This window comes from Montipora foliosa, chromosome 12, assembly GCF_036669935.1.
Source record: "Montipora foliosa isolate CH-2021 chromosome 12, ASM3666993v2, whole genome shotgun sequence".
In the NCBI taxonomy this organism is placed as follows: domain Eukaryota; kingdom Metazoa; phylum Cnidaria; class Anthozoa; order Scleractinia; family Acroporidae; genus Montipora; species Montipora foliosa.
This window is the reverse complement of record NC_090880.1, coordinates 12013047-12030546: the sequence shown is the minus strand read 5'-3', so window position 1 is coordinate 12030546 and position 17500 is coordinate 12013047. Positions and strand designations below refer to the sequence as shown.

At 42.2% G+C, this 17500-nt stretch overlaps 4 protein-coding genes, 6 non-coding genes and 1 pseudogene across 10 annotated transcripts in view; 2 read left to right on the top strand and 9 right to left on the bottom strand.

Annotated features, from left to right (window-relative positions):
- The window catches only part of LOC137980759 (uncharacterized), a 1221-nt gene extending 442 nt beyond the window's left edge, over positions 1 to 779 (bottom strand). The window contains exon 1 of the mRNA XM_068828187.1: positions 1 to 779. This exon is cut by the window's left edge and continues 442 nt beyond it. Within this exon, the coding sequence (XP_068684288.1) occupies positions 1 to 779 (779 nt within the window).
- Positions 780 to 2499: 1720 nt separating this feature from the next.
- Positions 2500 to 4050, bottom strand: LOC137980758 (uncharacterized). The gene has a single exon (XM_068828186.1). It carries the CDS (start codon positions 4048 to 4050, stop codon positions 2500 to 2502), a length of 1551 nt encoding a protein of 516 aa, XP_068684287.1.
- A 67-nt stretch (positions 4051 to 4117) lies between these two features.
- Positions 4118 to 4933, bottom strand: LOC137980757 (uncharacterized). The gene has a single exon (XM_068828184.1). It carries the CDS (start codon positions 4931 to 4933, stop codon positions 4118 to 4120), a length of 816 nt encoding a protein of 271 aa, XP_068684285.1.
- Positions 4934 to 5152: 219 nt separating this feature from the next.
- On the top strand, positions 5153 to 5226 carry Trnan-guu (transfer RNA asparagine (anticodon GUU)). The gene has a single exon. It is a non-coding gene; the product is annotated as a tRNA-Asn (tRNA).
- Positions 5227 to 6266: 1040 nt separating this feature from the next.
- Positions 6267 to 6338, bottom strand: Trnap-ugg (transfer RNA proline (anticodon UGG)). The gene has a single exon. It is a non-coding gene; the product is annotated as a tRNA-Pro (tRNA).
- Positions 6339 to 6700: 362 nt separating this feature from the next.
- On the bottom strand, positions 6701 to 6773 carry Trnav-cac (transfer RNA valine (anticodon CAC)). Its single transcript has one exon. It is a non-coding gene; the product is annotated as a tRNA-Val (tRNA).
- Positions 6774 to 7377: 604 nt separating this feature from the next.
- On the top strand, positions 7378 to 7451 carry Trnan-guu (transfer RNA asparagine (anticodon GUU)). Its single transcript has one exon. It is a non-coding gene; the product is annotated as a tRNA-Asn (tRNA).
- Positions 7452 to 8491: 1040 nt separating this feature from the next.
- Positions 8492 to 8563, bottom strand: Trnap-ugg (transfer RNA proline (anticodon UGG)). Its single transcript has one exon. It is a non-coding gene; the product is annotated as a tRNA-Pro (tRNA).
- A 1706-nt stretch (positions 8564 to 10269) lies between these two features.
- Positions 10270 to 11346, bottom strand: LOC137980756 (uncharacterized). Its single transcript, XM_068828183.1, has one exon. It carries the CDS (start codon positions 11344 to 11346, stop codon positions 10270 to 10272), a length of 1077 nt encoding a protein of 358 aa, XP_068684284.1.
- A 2228-nt stretch (positions 11347 to 13574) lies between these two features.
- Trnav-cac (transfer RNA valine (anticodon CAC)) lies at positions 13575 to 13647 on the bottom strand. The gene has a single exon. It is a non-coding gene; the product is annotated as a tRNA-Val (tRNA).
- Positions 13648 to 16816: 3169 nt separating this feature from the next.
- LOC137979467 (uncharacterized) lies at positions 16817 to 17429 on the bottom strand (annotated as a pseudogene).
- Positions 17430 to 17500: the final 71 nt, after the last annotated feature.

The following is a 17500-nucleotide window of genomic DNA, read 5'->3' as shown; positions in this document are numbered from 1 at the left end:
AAGGGGTCATAGTCTGGATCCTCTTGAGGATCTTTCGGCGTATGGTCAGGTAATGCCATCAATCGATGTCCACACAGGAAGTGTGCTGGCGTAAGTGGAGGGGAATCATTAAGTCCCATGTAGGAATACGTTAGCGGTCTGCTATTCAATGCAGCTTCAACCTCGATCAGTATGGTGTTTAGTTCTATCAGGTTTAGGGAGGCTTTGCCGATTGTTTTCTTCAGTCTTTCATAAAATCCTCCCCACCACGGAGCTCTCTCGGCTATGAATTTCCAACGTATGCCATTGTTTGCAAGGACCTTCTGAGTTGAAGTGTGAGAGAGAATTCCGCTATGTAGAGTTTCTAGGTCTTGTGCGGCTGCTTTGAACGTTTTGGCATTGTCAGAGATGATAGTCTCCGGAACGCCTCTTTTGCCTATAAATCGTCTGAATGCTCTTAGAAAGGCTTCAGTTGTTTGGTCTTCAACCAGTTCAAGATGTGTTGCCCTTATGGCAGTACAGGTGAATAAGCATACATAGACCTTGCTCGATGTAGTATTCTTGTTACGGACGTACATAGGTCCTGCGAAGTCGATGCCTGTGTGTTGGAAGGGCTGTGACTGTGAGATCCGTTCTTTGGGTAATGGTGGTGTTGGAACGGAATGAAGGTGTGGTCCTTCATGTTTTCTACATATAACGCACTTCGATATGAGCCTTTTAACAAGTTGTCGACCTTGGGGTATCCAGAATTGTTGTCTTATTTGAGTTAATGTGTCCTGAACTCCACCGTGTTTGAGCATTGTATGTGTATGTTGGATGACCAATGAAGTGAATGTGCTATTTTTAGGTAACAAAATTGGGCATTTTGTGTCATAGTGAAGGTCTGCATAGTGTAGTCTACCACGACAGCGAAGTACTTCTTGGTCATCGAGGAACAGTCCTAGTTGTTGCATGATAGCCGGTTGTTTTGACTTCGTTTTCGCCTTTAAGCAAGTGATTTCGCGTTCATAGTGTTTTCTTTGGGTTCCTTTTAGTAATGCAAGTCGAGCACCCTGCATTATTTCAGTTGTAATAGTAGACTTTGTGTTCCTTTTTCGCCATATATCTGTGTAGTGAAGGAGTGTGGCCGTTACTCGGATCGCTCTGTTTAAGGTGCTGTACCTCTATTGAGTCAAGTATGTTAGGGCTATCTGATTTGACTATTATATGCATTTGTGGACTGTCGATTATGTCTGTGATAGGTTCCTTTGACTGAACTTGTGGCCACTGGTCATTCGGTGCTTTTAGCTACGATAGACCTTCAAACCATAATGCTCTATTCTGATAGAACATCGTTGTGCTTATTCCTCGTGTTATTAAGTCTGCAGGATTTGAGGATGTGGGACAGAACATCCATTTATGTGTCCCTGTTATTTGCGTTATCTTGCGTATTCGCGTGTGTACGAATGGTTGCAGTCTTTTGTTGGATGAAAGCCACGATAGCACAATTTGTGAGTCGCTCCAGTAGACGATTTCGCATTCCTTTTCGAGTTGTAAAGTTTTCGTGATGTACGTCGCTAGGTTGGCTCCCAACAGTGCTGCTAGTAGTTCCAATCGTGGAAGTGTTTGCGTCTTATATAACGGGTGCGACTCTTGTTTTGGCGATTACGAAGCTTGTTTGCGTCATGTGTCCTGATGTTCCTCGGAGGTATGCAACCGCACCGTAGGCTCGTTGACTGCTATCACAGAATATATGAAGTTGTTTGCTGGTGATGTTGTCACTGAAAATGGTCTTGGTATTTTGAACATGGGCAGGTTTTTAATGTCGTCGAGCCATTTAATCCACTGTTCTTTTAAGTCATTCCTTATTTCTTGGTCCCAAGTCATGTTTTGTTTCCATATGTCTTGTCTCATGATCTTTGCTTTAACGGTGATAGGTTCAACAAATCAGAGAGGGTCGAATACTTTTGAGGCGATGCTTAGGACAGACCTTTTGCTCATCTTTTGTTGAGTAGCATGTGAAATGCCGTTTATCATCTTATCGAGTGAGAGTGATAGCGTGTCCAGTGTCGCATCTCACTTTAGACCTAGTACTTTGGTTTGCGGATTTTTAGCGGCGCATTTGTCTTCTTTTGCTTTGATGTTAAGGTTTGGTGAGCTCGAATTCCATTCTCTCAGATTCATTCCAGCGTCCTTCAAATATTTTCGTGATAATGTATAGTATTCCATGGCCTTTTCCTGGCTGTCAGCCTCCGTCACCACGTTATCCATGTACATTGAGTTGATGAGGTCAGTAGCTATCCATGTATTTGCTTTCATTAAGTGATACTGGATTGTTGCAATTAAAAGAAAGGGTGACGAAGTCGCTCCAAATAGGATGCGTTGGAACCTATATGCTCGTAAGTTATCTGTATCGGTGGCTGGTTTGTTGATGTCTTTAAGGCAAAGAAATCGCGTGGCGTCTCTAACGTTTGGGTGGAGTTGGATCTGGAGAAATGCCTTCTCGATATCGGCGATGAATGCCACATTGTGTGCTCTGAATCAGAGAAGAATTCCTGTCAGGTCTTGCATTAGGTTCTCTCCGGTGTGAAGACAGTCATTTAAGCTTGGTGAATTGGAGTTTTGCTTTGCTGAGGCGTCATAGACTATTCTCATTTTTGTTGTTGCGCTATCCTCTTTAAACACTGGGAAGTGAGGAATGTAGTGGACGATTTCTTCGTGGTGATGCATGTCCGGCACTATCTCTATAAATCCCATTCGAAGCTGCTCCTGCAGTTGCTTGTCGTATTTGCCGATAAGTTCGTGGTCTCTTTTGTTTAAGGTTCGCTGGAGACTGGCTAGTCGTTTTACACTGAGGTTCAGGTTGGACGGCAGATCGTTTTTGTTTTCTTTCCACAGCAATGCAACACTATACCTACCCGAAGTGTCGTTGAATTTGATTGTTTTTCGGAATGTTTCCATGACGGAATCGTCTTGATTGCGTTCGTCGGGGATTTGGTTTGTTTCCCAAAATTTGGTGAGTATGATGTCGAGTTGTGATTCGGCGGACTGGGTGTCTATCCGGTGACATCCCATTGTGTTGCTGTTGCGTATATTAGAGGTGGATCCTGCTAGAAGCCAGCCAAATTTGCTTTCGATAGCGATCATGGCTTCGTTACTCGTTTTGATCATCTTGCCAGTGATCAGGTGACCGTAACGGTCGTTTCCGATAAGTATATCCACTTCTGAGTTTCCGATAGGTGTGTCCGCTAGTTTTAGACCTTCTAGTTCGGGGGGAATTTCGAAAGCTTTTATCTTCAGTGGTGGGCAGATTGTAGGAGTTACAAGTGCCGTTAATGATAAACTTTCCTTTCCCGTATCTAGATTGAGTGAGGCTACCTCGTAGTTTCTTCTGGTGGTTTTGATATCGCCAAATGTGGCTACGTCAAGGAGTTCTTTGCGTATAGTTTTGAGGTTTAGTCGGTTCCTCATGTTTTCTGTGATGAACGTCCTCTGCGAGCCTGTATCAAAGAGAATATGTGCCTGTGAGCATTGAAATCCTTGGCCGATTGCTGTAGTTGTAGCTGAGTGCATTAGGATTTGATTCCGTTGCAGATCTAGCAACTGCGTTGTTCCTACGTGGGTTGTGCCTACGTGGGTATTGTCTGAGTGGGTTTTCTTGTCTTTGTGAGTCTCCTTCGGTTCGTCATGTGTGCTTGCTTTCGTTTGCTCGATCTTTGAGGTTGACGGGTCAGACGCGGTATCTTTTGGCGGGTTTTGTGTTTGTCCGTGGCAAAGTGAAGTATGATGCTTCTGTTTACACTTCATGCAGCGCCGCTTAGAAAAACATTTTGTTTTGTTATGATTTGTGCCCAGGCAGTTGTAACAACGTTGTTGTCGTTGTAGTACTTGGTAACGTTCTTGCACAGTTACGAATTCGCTGCAATTGTCTGACCAATGGCTACCGTCACAGTAGGCGCATTTCTTTTGTTTCGGGCGTTGTTTCTCGCTCTGCGTTCTTGGCTGCGTTCTGGATAGCATCGTCCCCGTTGTCGGAACAAGTGGTTCTTCGTCGTATGTTTCGTAGCTTTTCGTGGTTGACAGGCGACCCATCTCGATTGTTTCGATTTCTCGTCGAAGTGCGATTCGTAACTTGTCACGTGACTTATCCGCCGAACTGTCAGATCTGAATATCGCGTATGGATTCTGGTAGTTTCTTCAAGAGTATCGGTATAAGAAGGCAGCCGTACGTGTCGGTTTTTACGTCGAGGGCCTCCAGACCACGAATGTTTGATTCGTAGGAGTCATAAAATGTTCGCAGACTCGATATTTCGTATGTCGGTGGGGTAGCTCTGGTCAGAGATTCCATGTATGCATTGATAATACTTTGTTTATCGCCGAAGCGTCCTTTCAATATTTCGATTGCTTTCGTATAGTTTTCGTTGGTAAGTGGTAGTCCAGCGATCGCGCGCGCTGCCTCTCCTTTAAGCATATTTTGTAAATAATTCATTTTTTCGATTTTGTTCAATTCGGTGTGTTCGTCGATCGCTGCGCTAAAACTGTCCCAGAAAGTGAACCAATCTAATTGATTGCCGTTGAATGGTTGAATGCTGAGTTTTGGCAAATTGACGTTGATTCGCGTAGTTGTCGGTTTCGTTGAACTATTGTTATCATGGAAAGAACTCACCGGTTTATCGTGTTGGTCGTTTTTCAATGCTTCCATTATCATGAACTTGTAGTCGGAGATGGTGTCTTGAACTGACAAAGCATCTTCTATCTCGTTCTCTAGCTCTTCCTCGGAAATAGCCATGGCTATTTGTGAGTCCATTTGTGATATGTCGTGTCCTCTTCTTGTTAGTCGATCTTGAAGTGCTTTAAGTTCGGCGGGGTTGAGCGGCTCCGATGTCAGTAATCTGTCGGCTTTTTTGAACTCTTGAGTGCAATGCCCTCTGTATGAACCTTGTACTGACTTCAGTCTTCGAAGCTCTTCTGACATTTTGGTCGGAAAGAGCCGGGTCTGGGCACCAATGTTGCGATTTTAACACAACATAAAAGATAAGTCCTGGTTCATTCAGTAGGTTTATTGGATTAAAGAGATCGCACTCTATGACGTCACTAATTACCCTTATTACAACGATTATCTTATTTAGAACAGTCGTGGTCAAGATTGAGTGGAAGTTTTTCCAATCTTGTCCTCGGCCAAGCGTTCAGACCTGTCGCTGTGGCGCAATCGGTTAGCGCGTTCGGCTGTTAACCGAAAGGTTGGTGGTTGAAGCCCACCCAGGGACGCTTACTTTTGATTGGCATAGGCCAGCTGTAGGCAAACAAGTCAAGGTTGGCCATGACTAAGGGGTAAAATCGGAAGATCACTTCGTCACTTTCGTCAAAGCGAGTCTATGTGTGAGGTCTTTGCCTTAAAAGCGATTTTCATTCATCTGTAGAGTTGATTACGGGTGTTTTTCGGGTCAACATTAACAGCTTTAAAAAATGGAGGATTTCAAGTTTCCTGAAAAAATCATCAGGTGGAGCTCATTCTTTAGTGGGGCTCCTTTTCTGTCACTTGCAATGAATGTCCCACTGATTTCACACTCACCAGGTCAACAGGAGTTCCCATCTTTGAACCAATAGAGACCTTGTTTAGAAGTTTACAGCGGATAAATTGCTCTTCATTCCAAAGAAAGACTCGCAGACATGACATGATTAAACTTGGTAACAATACAACACGCTGCCTGTGGAAAATCCGGGTGTCCATCTCGGTACCTCCCGCATGCGAAGTGGGCGCTATATTCCCCGTTTCCCAGAACCACGCTGGGTAAGTGATAATTATGCGATTTGCACTTAAATGTTCGCCACCGCGATGCCTTGAGCTTCTCATTTGCATCGTCTGTTTTTTCTCGACACCTCGTCGTCCCTGATCAGATATATTATTGAAGAGAACATCAGGTCGGAAGAAAGCTTAGGATTAGGCACAAAAGTGACACGAGCGACCAGCTATGGAAATGTCACAAGACCACTTGTCAACGTTAAATCTTATGAGTAAGAGAGTTTAATGTCATCCAGCTCTGTGGTTTATAAGACAACTCGACCAAGATGCGAGCATGCTATGCTTGCTTCAAGCTTTTTAACTTGAACAGCAGCGGGAGGTCTGGTGTGACACGTTTGTGGCATTAATGTGCTAATCATGCGCAGGGGTGAGACGAATTTGCCAAGCTTTTCAATTCATGATTAAATTTGATACGTTGACCTCCAATGGCGAAAGAAGAGTGTGCCGTATGTTGAGGCGTGATACTGACGGCAAGTTCTTGTTCTATGAACATTGCTGTATAAAAGGGCCTGTCCGGGAGTCGAACCCGGGACCTCTCGCACCCAAAGCGAGAATCATGCCACTAGACCAACAGGCCGTGCAGAAAAAGCTACTGTCACGCCCACTGTGTTGCAAATTACTTGAGCGAGAGTTGAAAAGAAACCCTACCACTTGTCCTAATGTGGTGTTCTATGTCTAAATTGTCTCATTGTTAATCACCACGTGAGTGAAGTAGCTGAGTTGAGGCAATTCGCGTTTAACAGGTACCGATGAACAGACTTAGACGGACAGAAGGAAAGTGCATTTTCTTCGACTTGACAACATATGATCAATGGTCTTTGGAGATTGCGGGACTGCAGGTTGTTGGGCTGGAATAAACATGGTGTAGCAGTCTTTAAAATAAAAAACCTGGATTTTAGGTCGTTTAGCTTCAGCTATAGGCTCCTCAAAAATGCATTTTGTTTTCGGCAGGACTTGAACCAGCGACTTTCCGCGTGTGAGGCGGACGTGATAACCACTACACTACGAAAACAAGCATGACTATATATGTGGTTAAGAAAATTGTGGAATGTTAAGGAGTATGAAATTAAAAAGGATCACTGTGCTCTCGAGTGATCCAAATTTCACAAATGCACCCTTGTGATGTAAGGCTTTTCTTTTAAGAATGAGGAACTTCAGGCATTGCAAAAAGCGTATTTAAAATCAGGCTTGCTTTTAAAGTTTCTTTGTCTTTGGTGTGTGTGAAACTCGAAGATTCTTGCGGAATAGAGTTGTCACCGTGAAATGGAACATTAAGATACTGGAGTGTAAGTTCACGGAATAAATGCTCTCAAGGGTTACCACTAGTGCAACAAAATCAAAGGAACCTTAAAGTTTTCTTTAAAGACGTTGTGGGCTGGTTGTTTTGTCGACAGCTGTTGGAAATAACGAAGCAAGTGAGGCATGAGTAGAAGGAAATCAAAGGATCGTTAACAACACGTTCTGGACTGGTTGTTCTTTTTCTCGACACTGCTACTTTCGTGTCTGAAAAGGACAAGAAAAAATGGCCGCAGGAATTTAGAAGGCTCATCGCATAGTCGTGGTCAAGATTGAGTGGAAGTTTATCCAATCTTGTCCTCGGCCAAGCGTTCAGACCTGTCTCTGTGGCGCAATCGGTTAGCGCATTCGGCTGTTAACCGAAAGGTTGGTGGTTCAAGCCCACCCAGGGACGCTTAGTTTTGATTGGCCTAGGCCAGCTGTAGGCAAACAAGTCAAGGTTGGCCATGACTAAGGGGGCAATCGGAAGATCACTTCGTCACCTTCGTGAAAGCGAGTCTATGTGTGAGGTCGTTGCCTTGAAAGCGATTTTCATTCATCTGTAGAGTTGATTACGGGCGTTTTTCGGGTCAACATTAACAGCTTTAAAAAATGGAGGATTCCAAGTTTCCTGAAAAAATCATCAGGTGGAGCTCATTCCTCCGTGAGGCTCCTTTTCTGTCACTTGCCATGAATGTCCCAGTGATTTCACAGCCACCAGGTGAATAGGAGTTCCCATCGTTGAACCAATGGAGACCTTGTTTAGAAGTTTACAGCGGATAAACTTCCCTTCATTCCAAGGAAAGACTCGCAGACATGACATGATTAAACTTGGTAACAATACAACAGGCTGCCTGTGGAAAATCCGGGTGTCGATCTCGCTACCTCTCGCATGCGAAGTGGGCGCTATATTCCCCGTTTCCCGGAACCACGCTGGGTAAGTGATAATTATGCGATTTACACTTAAATGTTTGCCACCGCGATGCCTTGAGCTTCTCATTTGCATCGTCTGTTTTTGCCTCGACACCTCGTCGTCCGTGATCAGATATATGATTGAAGAGAGCATCAGGTCGGAAGAAAGCTTAGGATTAGGCACAAAAGTGACACGAGCGACCAGCTATGGAAATGTCACAAGACCACTTGTCAACCTTAAATCTTATGAGTAAGAGAGTTTAATGTCATTCAGCTCTGTTGTTTAGAAGACAACTCGACCAAGATGCGAGCATCCTATGCTTGCTTCAAGCTTTTTAACTTGAACAACAGCGGGAGGTCTGGTGTGACACGTTTGTGGCATTAATGTGCTAATCATGCGCAGGGGTGAGACGAATTTGCCAAGCTTTCCAATTCATGATTAAATTTGATACGTTGACCTCCAATGGCGAAAGAAGAGTGTGCCGTATGTTGGGGCGTGATACTGACGGCAAGTTCTTGATCTATAAACATTGCTGTATAAAAGGGCCTGTCCGGGAGTCGAACCCGGGACCTCCCGCACCCAAAGCGAGAATCATGCCACTAGAGCAACAGGCCGTGCAGGGAAAGCTACCGTCACGCCCACTGTGTTGTAATGTATGTAATATAATGTAATGTAAATCTTTATTTAGACACGGAGAATCATCAGTTAAGTTAATAATTAAAAATTAAAACTTGAACAACTGCTTTACATGATTGCCGTGTGGAACTCCGATATCTCAGATACTTTCTTAATACCCCGTTTAAACTGCCCAATAGAACAAACGCTTTTTAAATCTTGGGGCAAGTTGTTCCACAAACAGGCCCCTCTGTAGCAAAAACTTCGTTTTAAGTAATTAGTATTTGGCTTGGGCAGCGAAAGCTTTCCTTCCAGATTTCTTAGGTTATAATCATTAACGTGGCGTTCAGTGAAGAGACATTGAAGATAGTATGGGGCAAGTTCATTTAATGTTTTATACATAATTAAAGCTTTCTGCTTTTTACGACGAAGAGACAGCTTTTCCCACCTAAGCATCGCGAGAAGGAGGTTTAAGCTCTTATCAAAAGGTGATTGCGTAATTACTCTGGCAGCGCGATTTTGTAATTTTTGTAATTTATCACTCAAACAGCCACTCATACCATCCCAAACCGGGCTGCAGTAATCAAAATGTGGTAATATTAAAGCATTATAAATTTGAACTGCAACATCCCTCGGAATAAAAGGTTGTACACGTTTCAATGCACCAATGGCTGAAGAGACTTTCTTGCTTATCTCGTCAACTTGTTTAGACCAAGAGAGTTGTGCATCAATGGTAAGACCCAGAGATTTAATATGGTCAACTCTCTTGATCGTCCTGTCATCGATACTTATATTAATCTCCTCACATTGGGTATTCAATCTCTGCCTAGATCCGATTATCATTAGCTCAGTTTTGGCCACATTTAAACTTAATTTGTTGGCTCTCAGCCAACAGGTAAGATTGTTAAGTTCAGAAGTCACTGCTAGATTAAGATCGCCTACCGTTTTTGCAGATAAGGTTATACTGGTGTCATCAGCAAACATTCTCGGCGCAGCAACCCGCAGGCAGTTAGGGAGATCGTTAATGTACATCAAAAAAAGCAAGGGACCCAGGATGCTACCCTGCGGCACGCCACATGTAACAGTGCTGGCAGTAAACAGATTTCCATTTACATTACACCTTTGGGTCCGATTACTTAGGTATGACTGAAACAACTTAGCAGTTGCCTGGTCAGCACCAAAGTAAGACAATTTACGTAAAATAATTTCGTGATCAATTGTGTCGAAAGCTTTTTTAAGGTCAATGAAGACTACTCCGTTCAGGAAGCCGTTGTCAATGTTAACAGACCAGCTATTTGTCGCCTCAAGCAAGGCCGTCAGGGTGCTATGTAAGGAGCGAAAGCCCGACTGACAACTTGATAACAATTGATTGTCATTTAGGTATTGGTACAGTTAATCGTAAACAATTTTTTCAAAAACCTTCGAGACAACCGGAATAGCGGAAATTGGACGATAATTGTTGAGGTCCGATTTTTCACCCTTTTTAAACACCGGAGTTACCCTGGCCATTTTCCATTCTGTTGGATAAATCCCAGTGATAATTGACTTTGTATATATGACGGTCAGCGATGGAGTAACAATACTAGCAGCCATTTTTAACAACTTACTTGGGATCATATCGAGGCCAGTGGCTTTCTTTTCATCAATATTCCTCAATAGGTTAAAAACAACGTCAAGACTAGGAGTTTTTAGATGAAATGCTTTATCAGTGCAGAGTAAACTCTGCAGCAGGAACCTCTTGGGCTAGCACTTGGCCAATATTTGTGAAATGATCATTAAAAGCTTCCGCCATGTCGCCAGGACTGCTTATTGTTCTGTTGTCAACTTGGATTTCTAAGATATTCGTCGACTTGCTAGTGTTACGTGAGGTTAACTCGTTAATGAGTTTCCATGTTTTGCGCGGATTCCCTTTGCTAACTTTCAAGTTATCAGAAAAGTAGCGCTTCTTTGCTTGTTTAATTGCATTATTTGCTTGGTTTCTAGCACGTTTAAATTGCTCCCACATGTCATGATCATTCGATGAAATTGCTTTCTTTTTAATTAAATCTCTTCTATGTATTTTATTCAATAACTCTTTAGTAATCCACGGAGCCCACTTTTTACTAATTCTTTTTAGTTTGCGTGGTGCGTGTTTGTCCATGCAACTAACAAACATTTGTTTCCATTCATGCCACAAGCCATTTGGATCAGAACACAGATCAACATTCGACCACGGCATTTGTTCCAGATCATTTAAGAACTTGTTCTTTTCAAAGTGTTTAAATTGCCTCATTTCAATCGTTCGCGGGCAAAAACGGTCATGATGGACTTTGCGCGTCATAAATACAAGAGAGTGATCACTAATCCCAAGGTGAATGACACCTGAATTTGAAACTTTCTCTGGGGAGTTGGTGATACATAAATCAATAAGTGTCTTAGAGACAAGAGTGACGCGTGTTGGCTCAGTGATTGACTGACTAAGACCATAAATGTCAAAAATGTTTGTTAGATGAGAGGAAATATGAGCAGAAGCCTCTGGCAATAAATTGCAGTTAACATCACCAAGTATATATAGTTCCTTACTTTCAGCGTCAATTTTGTCAATTACATTTTCGAATTCATTGAAACGTTCAGGCGAAGAGTTTGGAGGTCGATACCAGGTGCCGACCAGGAATACTGAACTTCGTGGCTTACTAATTTCGACAATAAAGCACTCGAGGTCATCATTAATCAAATCATCACGTATTCGATAGTTAAGATTTGTGCGCAAATAGATACAAACACCGCCCCCCTTTCCTTCCATTAACTCTACGGTCTTTTCTAACTATTTCGAAACCAGGTATCACTATCATGAACGGTTGAGTCTAGTTTAGTCTCGTTAATTGACAAAATATCAATTTTGGAATCATGCATGAAAACTCTAAGTTCGTCAATGTGAGAGGGCAAACTGTTAATATTAAGGGAGGCGATGATCAAACCTCGGCCAAAAATACTAGAACAGTTGAACTTACCCCAGTTTTCGCGTGGACGGTCATCAGTCGAATCGGATTCCCAGACAGCAATGTCCTAATCTAAACGTAAATAATTTATAAGATTCTGTGCAAGACGAGAGGTCCCAGACTTGTTTAAATGAAGGCCGCTACGATTTAAGTGATTCGAGGTAGAAATGTTTGAATGATCAACAAATCCCCAGCTCTTCCGATTGCAGCAATCTTCGAGGATTCTGTTCACTTCAGCTATTTTGCAAGCCAAGGCTTCATCGTCAGATCTACACACAAGACTTGATAACGCAATCTTTGCTGGAGATTCACAGCTAACCATCGTGGCCAGGTCGATTATTTCATCAGCACAAGCACGAGGGGTGTCGCAGGATCTTAGGCTATTAGTCCCCACATGAAGTATGATCTCGTCTGGATTCTTTCGTAGGAGTGGCTTTATAAAATCATGCATGTCTTCCCTTGTGCATCCCGGAAAGGAGGATATCTTAACTCTCGAATTTCTAGACATTTTATGGCCTTGGAGGTGCTTGAGAACAGAATCCCCGGCAATCATAACTTTCTTTTGACGATTAGGTCGCGCTTGATGGCGCTTTGTTGTCGACTTGGTTGATACAGATTGATTAGTCCTTTGTGTTGTAACATCGATAGGCCGGCACGAGGGTCTTCTGAAGCTTCTATCATCGTTATTTGCAGTACGGTTATTCTCATTTCTCACATCCACTTGCGCTTCATTAATTCGACGAAGGGACTCAAAACTGTTTCGAGTTTCGGTGATATCAGGGCGTACTGTCTTCTGGCTACGTTCACGATTTCCGTTGTTGCCTCGCTTCTCATCCACATGGATCCAGCATTCGCTTGACTTTGGTTCTTTGTTTTCAGCATCTCTCTTTTCTTGCATAATGATGGTTAGTGCAAACCTAAGGGATTCATTCTGTTGTTCTAAAGACAAAAGGCGGCTCTCAAAGGTCAAACATCTTTCTTCCAAATCTTTGATTGCATTGTCTTTTTTAGAAAGAGAGGATAATAACGTTACGCACCTCTTCTTGTAATCAAGTAGTTCGGAACAAGAAGCATTTTAATCTTGATGTTTGGTATTAATAATGGACAAAAGCTTTGAATTTTCTTCAACTGTTTTTTGAAGTATCAATAAATCAAGTTTTAAACCCTCAATGTCGCTCACAATTTCTGAATTTGGTCGCTGTTGAGGACAATTTGGCGAGCTCTCGTCGTCGATCGATGTTCCACCATTTAGGTGACAACTGTTGGCTTCCTACGATAATGATGGCTGCATTGTTTGCTCGATTGATACCAAAGGTTCTGGGGCTTGTAAATCCGTTAAAGTTCCCGGCTTCGTTCGTACTAATTCCACTAGTTTGTCCTTTAGACCAGGGCCATCGCGTCCCTGAAAGTTCAGGGTTTGTTGTTTCTTGCTATACCAGTTTATTATTACATTACCGTTGGAACTTTTGAATTGTTTCGTATTGCCACCAGGCGTAAATCTTTATTTAGACACGGAGAATCATCAGTTAAGTTAATAATTAAAAATTAAAACTTGAACAACTGCTTTACATGAAAGACTAAGATATTCCAGTTCACAGGCCTCAGGTTCAAGCGAACAAGACTCGCTTTTTGGCAGTGAGTCGTGATCATCATCAGAACTACAAACTAGCTGTCCGTCCGCGGCCATCTTGTTGCAACTTTTTAGAAAATTACTTGAGCGAGAGTTGAAAAGAAACCCTACCATTTGTCCTAATGTGGTGTTCTATGTCTAAATTGTCTCATTGTTAATCACCACGTGAGTGAAGTAGCTGAGTTGAGGCAATTCGCGTTTAACAGGTACCGATGCACAGACCCAGACGGACAAAAGGAAAGTGCATTTTCTTGGACTTGACAACATATGATCAATGGTCTTTGGAGATTGCGGGACTGCAGGTTGTTGGGCTGGAATAAACATGGTGTAGCAGTCTTCAAAATGAGAAACCTGGAGTCGTGGTCGTTTAGCTTCAGGTATAGGTTCCTCAAAAATGCATTTTGTTTTCGGCAGGACTTGAACCTGCGACCTTCCGCGTGTGAGGCGGACGTGATAACTACTACACTACGAAAACAAGCACGACTATATATGTGGTTAAAAAGTTGTGGAATGTTAAGGAGTATGAAATTAAAAAGGATCACTGTGCTCTCAAGTGATCCAAATTTCACAAATGCACCCTTCTGATGTAAGGCTTTTCTTTCAAGAATAAGGAACTTCAGGCATTGCAAAAAGCGTATTTAAAATCAGGCTTGCTTTTAAAGTTTCTTTGTCTTTGGTCTGTGTGAAACTCGAAGATTCTTGCGGAATAGAGTTGTCACCGTGAAATGGAACATTAAGATACTGGAGTGTAAGTGCGCGGAATAAATGCTCTCAAGGGTTACCACTAGTGCAAAAAAATCAAAGGAACGTTAAAAATTTCTTCAAAGACGTTGTGGGCTGGTTGTTTTGTCGACAGCTGTTGGAAATAACGAAGCAAATCAAAGGATCGTTAACAACACGTTCTGGACTGGTTGTTCTTTTTCTCGACACTGCTACTTTCGTGTCTGAAAAGGACAAGAAAAAATGGCCGCAGAAATTTAGAAGGTTCATCGCATAGTCGTGGTCAAGGTTGAGTAGGAGTTTGTCCCGTCAGACCTGTCTCTGTGGCGCAATCGGTTAGCGCATTCGGCTGTTAACCGAAAGGTTGGCCATGACTAAGGGGCCAATCAGAAGATCACTTCGTCACCTTCGTCAAAGCGAGTCTATGTGTGAGGTCTTTGCCTTGAAAGCGATTTTCATTCAGCTGTAGAGTTGATTACGGGCGTTTTTCGGGTCAACATTAACAGCTTTAAAAAATGGAGGATTCCAAGTTTCCTGAAAAAATCATCAGGTGGAGCTCATTCCTCCGTGAGCCTCCTTTGCTGTCACTTGCCGTGAATGTCCCAGTGATTTCACTCTCACTAGGTGAACAGGAGTTCCCATCGTTGAACCAATAGAGACCTTGTTTAGAAGTTTACAGCAGATAAACTGCTCTTCATTCCAAGGAAAGACTCGCAGACATGACATGATTAAACTTGGTAACAATACAACAGGCTGCCTGTGAAAAATCCGAGTGTCGATCTCGGTACCTCCCGCATGCGAAGTGGGCGCTATATTTAGCGTGTCCCGGAACCACGCTGGGTAAGTGATAATTATGCGATTTGCACTTAAATGTTCGCCACCGTGATGCCTTGAGCTTCTCATTTGCATTGTCTGTTTTTGCGCATATAAGCACATTTTAGCATCAGTATATATGGGTTTTTTTAGGAAGCGTATGTTTGGCCATTTAAAACGCGCATATACGCGATCTTAATGGTCGTATACATGGGCTCAAAGCCCATACGTATCGTATTTAAAAAAGTATACGCGGCAGAAAAACCCGCGTATACCCTGTCGTAATTTGAAACGAATGGGCAACCATAGTTATCGAGATTTCTATACAAATCCCTATAATTGTTTACCTTTCGACTCTGGGCCATCTGTGGTAACAGTAATGTTAGCTAGTTTCCATTCCTCCTCTTCTATGAGTGGCCATTTCAGGAACGTTTTTGTGAGTTCCTCGGATATTTCCGTACTCTTAGTTGTATTTCTGTTTTATATGCTCAGATTGGACAATTTCGTTATGATTTTGAGTTACAATGGTTGTTTTGGTCTTGGTACACATTTAAAAGGCAAATAGGAAAAATTCCAAAATTATTGTTCATTTCACCTTTAGGAGAAGACGGCAGATTCAGAGGTACGGAGTTCAAGATCAAATGTTGCCCAGTCTGCTGAGTATACAGAAAGGTCTTGAGAAATGTGCAATTTCTGTTGGTAGCGTTGTGTAGAGGGAGTAGTATTTTTTTTTGGGGGGGGGGGGGGGAGATAGGATGGAGGTGATGGAGAACACCAGGGAGGGGTAAGTGAGTAGAAGGGAGGGAAAAATGTCTATTTTTTTTTAACCCCCTAAAAAAACCAAGTCCCAGCTTTCTTAACTACACCTTCAAAAAAAGAAGAATCTCTTTTTGAGACAGTTGATTTAAAAAAAAAAACAGTTTAAGAAATTTAAACTGGTTTGAAAAAAAAAATAACTGCTTTGAAAAAAAATCAAATATAAAAAATTTAAACCACAACATATACGTTCCTTCTTCGACGAAACGGAGTAAGGGAAAATTTTCTTACTTTTACGACTTGTAGCAGTCTCCCGCTTGCCGTTTCACGTAAACACGATGCTAAAATAATTTTAACAACCGGCGTTTGAGGTATAAGCTTACCGTCTTTACGATAACGTCGTAAGGTTACCAGTTGTAAGTGGTTCTCTTGCTTTGCAGTTTTGGATGGAGAATATACCTTTCAATGGGTTTAGGGCTGGGCAAATGACTTTAAGAGAGAGTTCCAGAATTTCCACCCCTCCCCCATCCCATTTTCTTTCCGCGCAAGTGCAAGAATCTAAAAATATATATGTGAACACTCGAGAGAAAATGCTTGAGCCACTACAAGCTCACTACAAGACTTGTTTTAATAAAATTACATTTAGTACTACTAGTATAAGAAATACTGAACTGCTGACGTGTGAATGGACAAAATGCCACAAACTTCTACCAGCAGCAGAGGCAAATACTAATTCCTTATAAAAAAAAAGTAAAGAATAGGAATACTTGATAAAAAAGCACATTTGCAAATTTGGCATTTAAACAGCCCAGGCCAAACAGAAATACCTATGCAAAAATAACCAGGAAACATTCTGAGGAAAAATTCGAAAGTCTATATAAAACATGTGTTTGTCGTTCATTCAAACAATAAAAGTGGGAATACAAAATGATCGGCAATTTGTAAGAAAAGTTAAAAGAAAGTAAAGTAACTTTGGCTCAGTTTGAAACTACTCGTGCTGGTCGGAGTTATCTCTGCTGGAGCCAGCCCTCAGTTAACTCTTAACACCAATGGAAATTTTCCGTGAGTCTGCTGCATCTGTACGATTTATTTGCGAATAGCCAGACGATTTAATTGTTGATTAAAATGAAACGAATACCGTAACGCTCCGGCTAAGCGAAAACGTCGAGCCAGTGTAGTGCCGAACCCATTGGAGAATTTGACCTGCGAGTGAAACTTGAAACAGGCCTAAGTCAAAAGGTCGTCACCATGTTACAAAATTTTTATTCATGCATACGGTTTTCAAAATGATAAAATATTTGCCAAAAGTTGTAGTTAAGGGTATTAGTAGATTACAACAGTTCAATGTGAAATCTTCAGTACCTTCTTGAGCTTTTTTCAAATTCTTTCACCATATCGCTCAATTTGTGCATAGCTTCGTAAATGCCTTCACCATTCTTTGCGCATGCTTCTTGAACATGTCATGGATTCGCTTTATGCTGCAACAGAGAAAGCTTTTGAGCAAGCTCGTTCGCCTTCAAGGCTCTCGGAAGATCTTGCTTGTTTCCCACAACAACTACCGGAACCTTTCCATTTCCGGGCTTTCAAGAACACTGAACAGCTCGTTTCTTGCTTCTGATATCCTTTCCAAGTCAGAGCTATCAACAACGAAAATCAAGCCTTGGGTATTCTGAAAGTAGTGCCGCCAAAGTGGCCGGATCTTCTCCTGACCGCCCACATCCCACACTGTAAAAGTGACCCCCTTGCATGGACTTACGGTCTCCACATTGAAACCAATGGTTGGAATGGTGCTAACGGTTTCATTTAACTTCAGTTTGTACAAGATCGTAGTCTTCCCAGCTGCGTCAAGCCCCACCATCAAAATACGGGCTTCGTGATTTGAAAAAGATTTCAACAGTTCGCTCATTCTCGAGAAAAACTGAGATAGTGTCATACCCATTATCAAAATCTTGGCAGTCGAAGGGCTGAAGTTACGCAACTCTGCCCTCTTTTACATTTACCTTTTAATGTGCTGAAAACTGTGCATCTTATATATACTT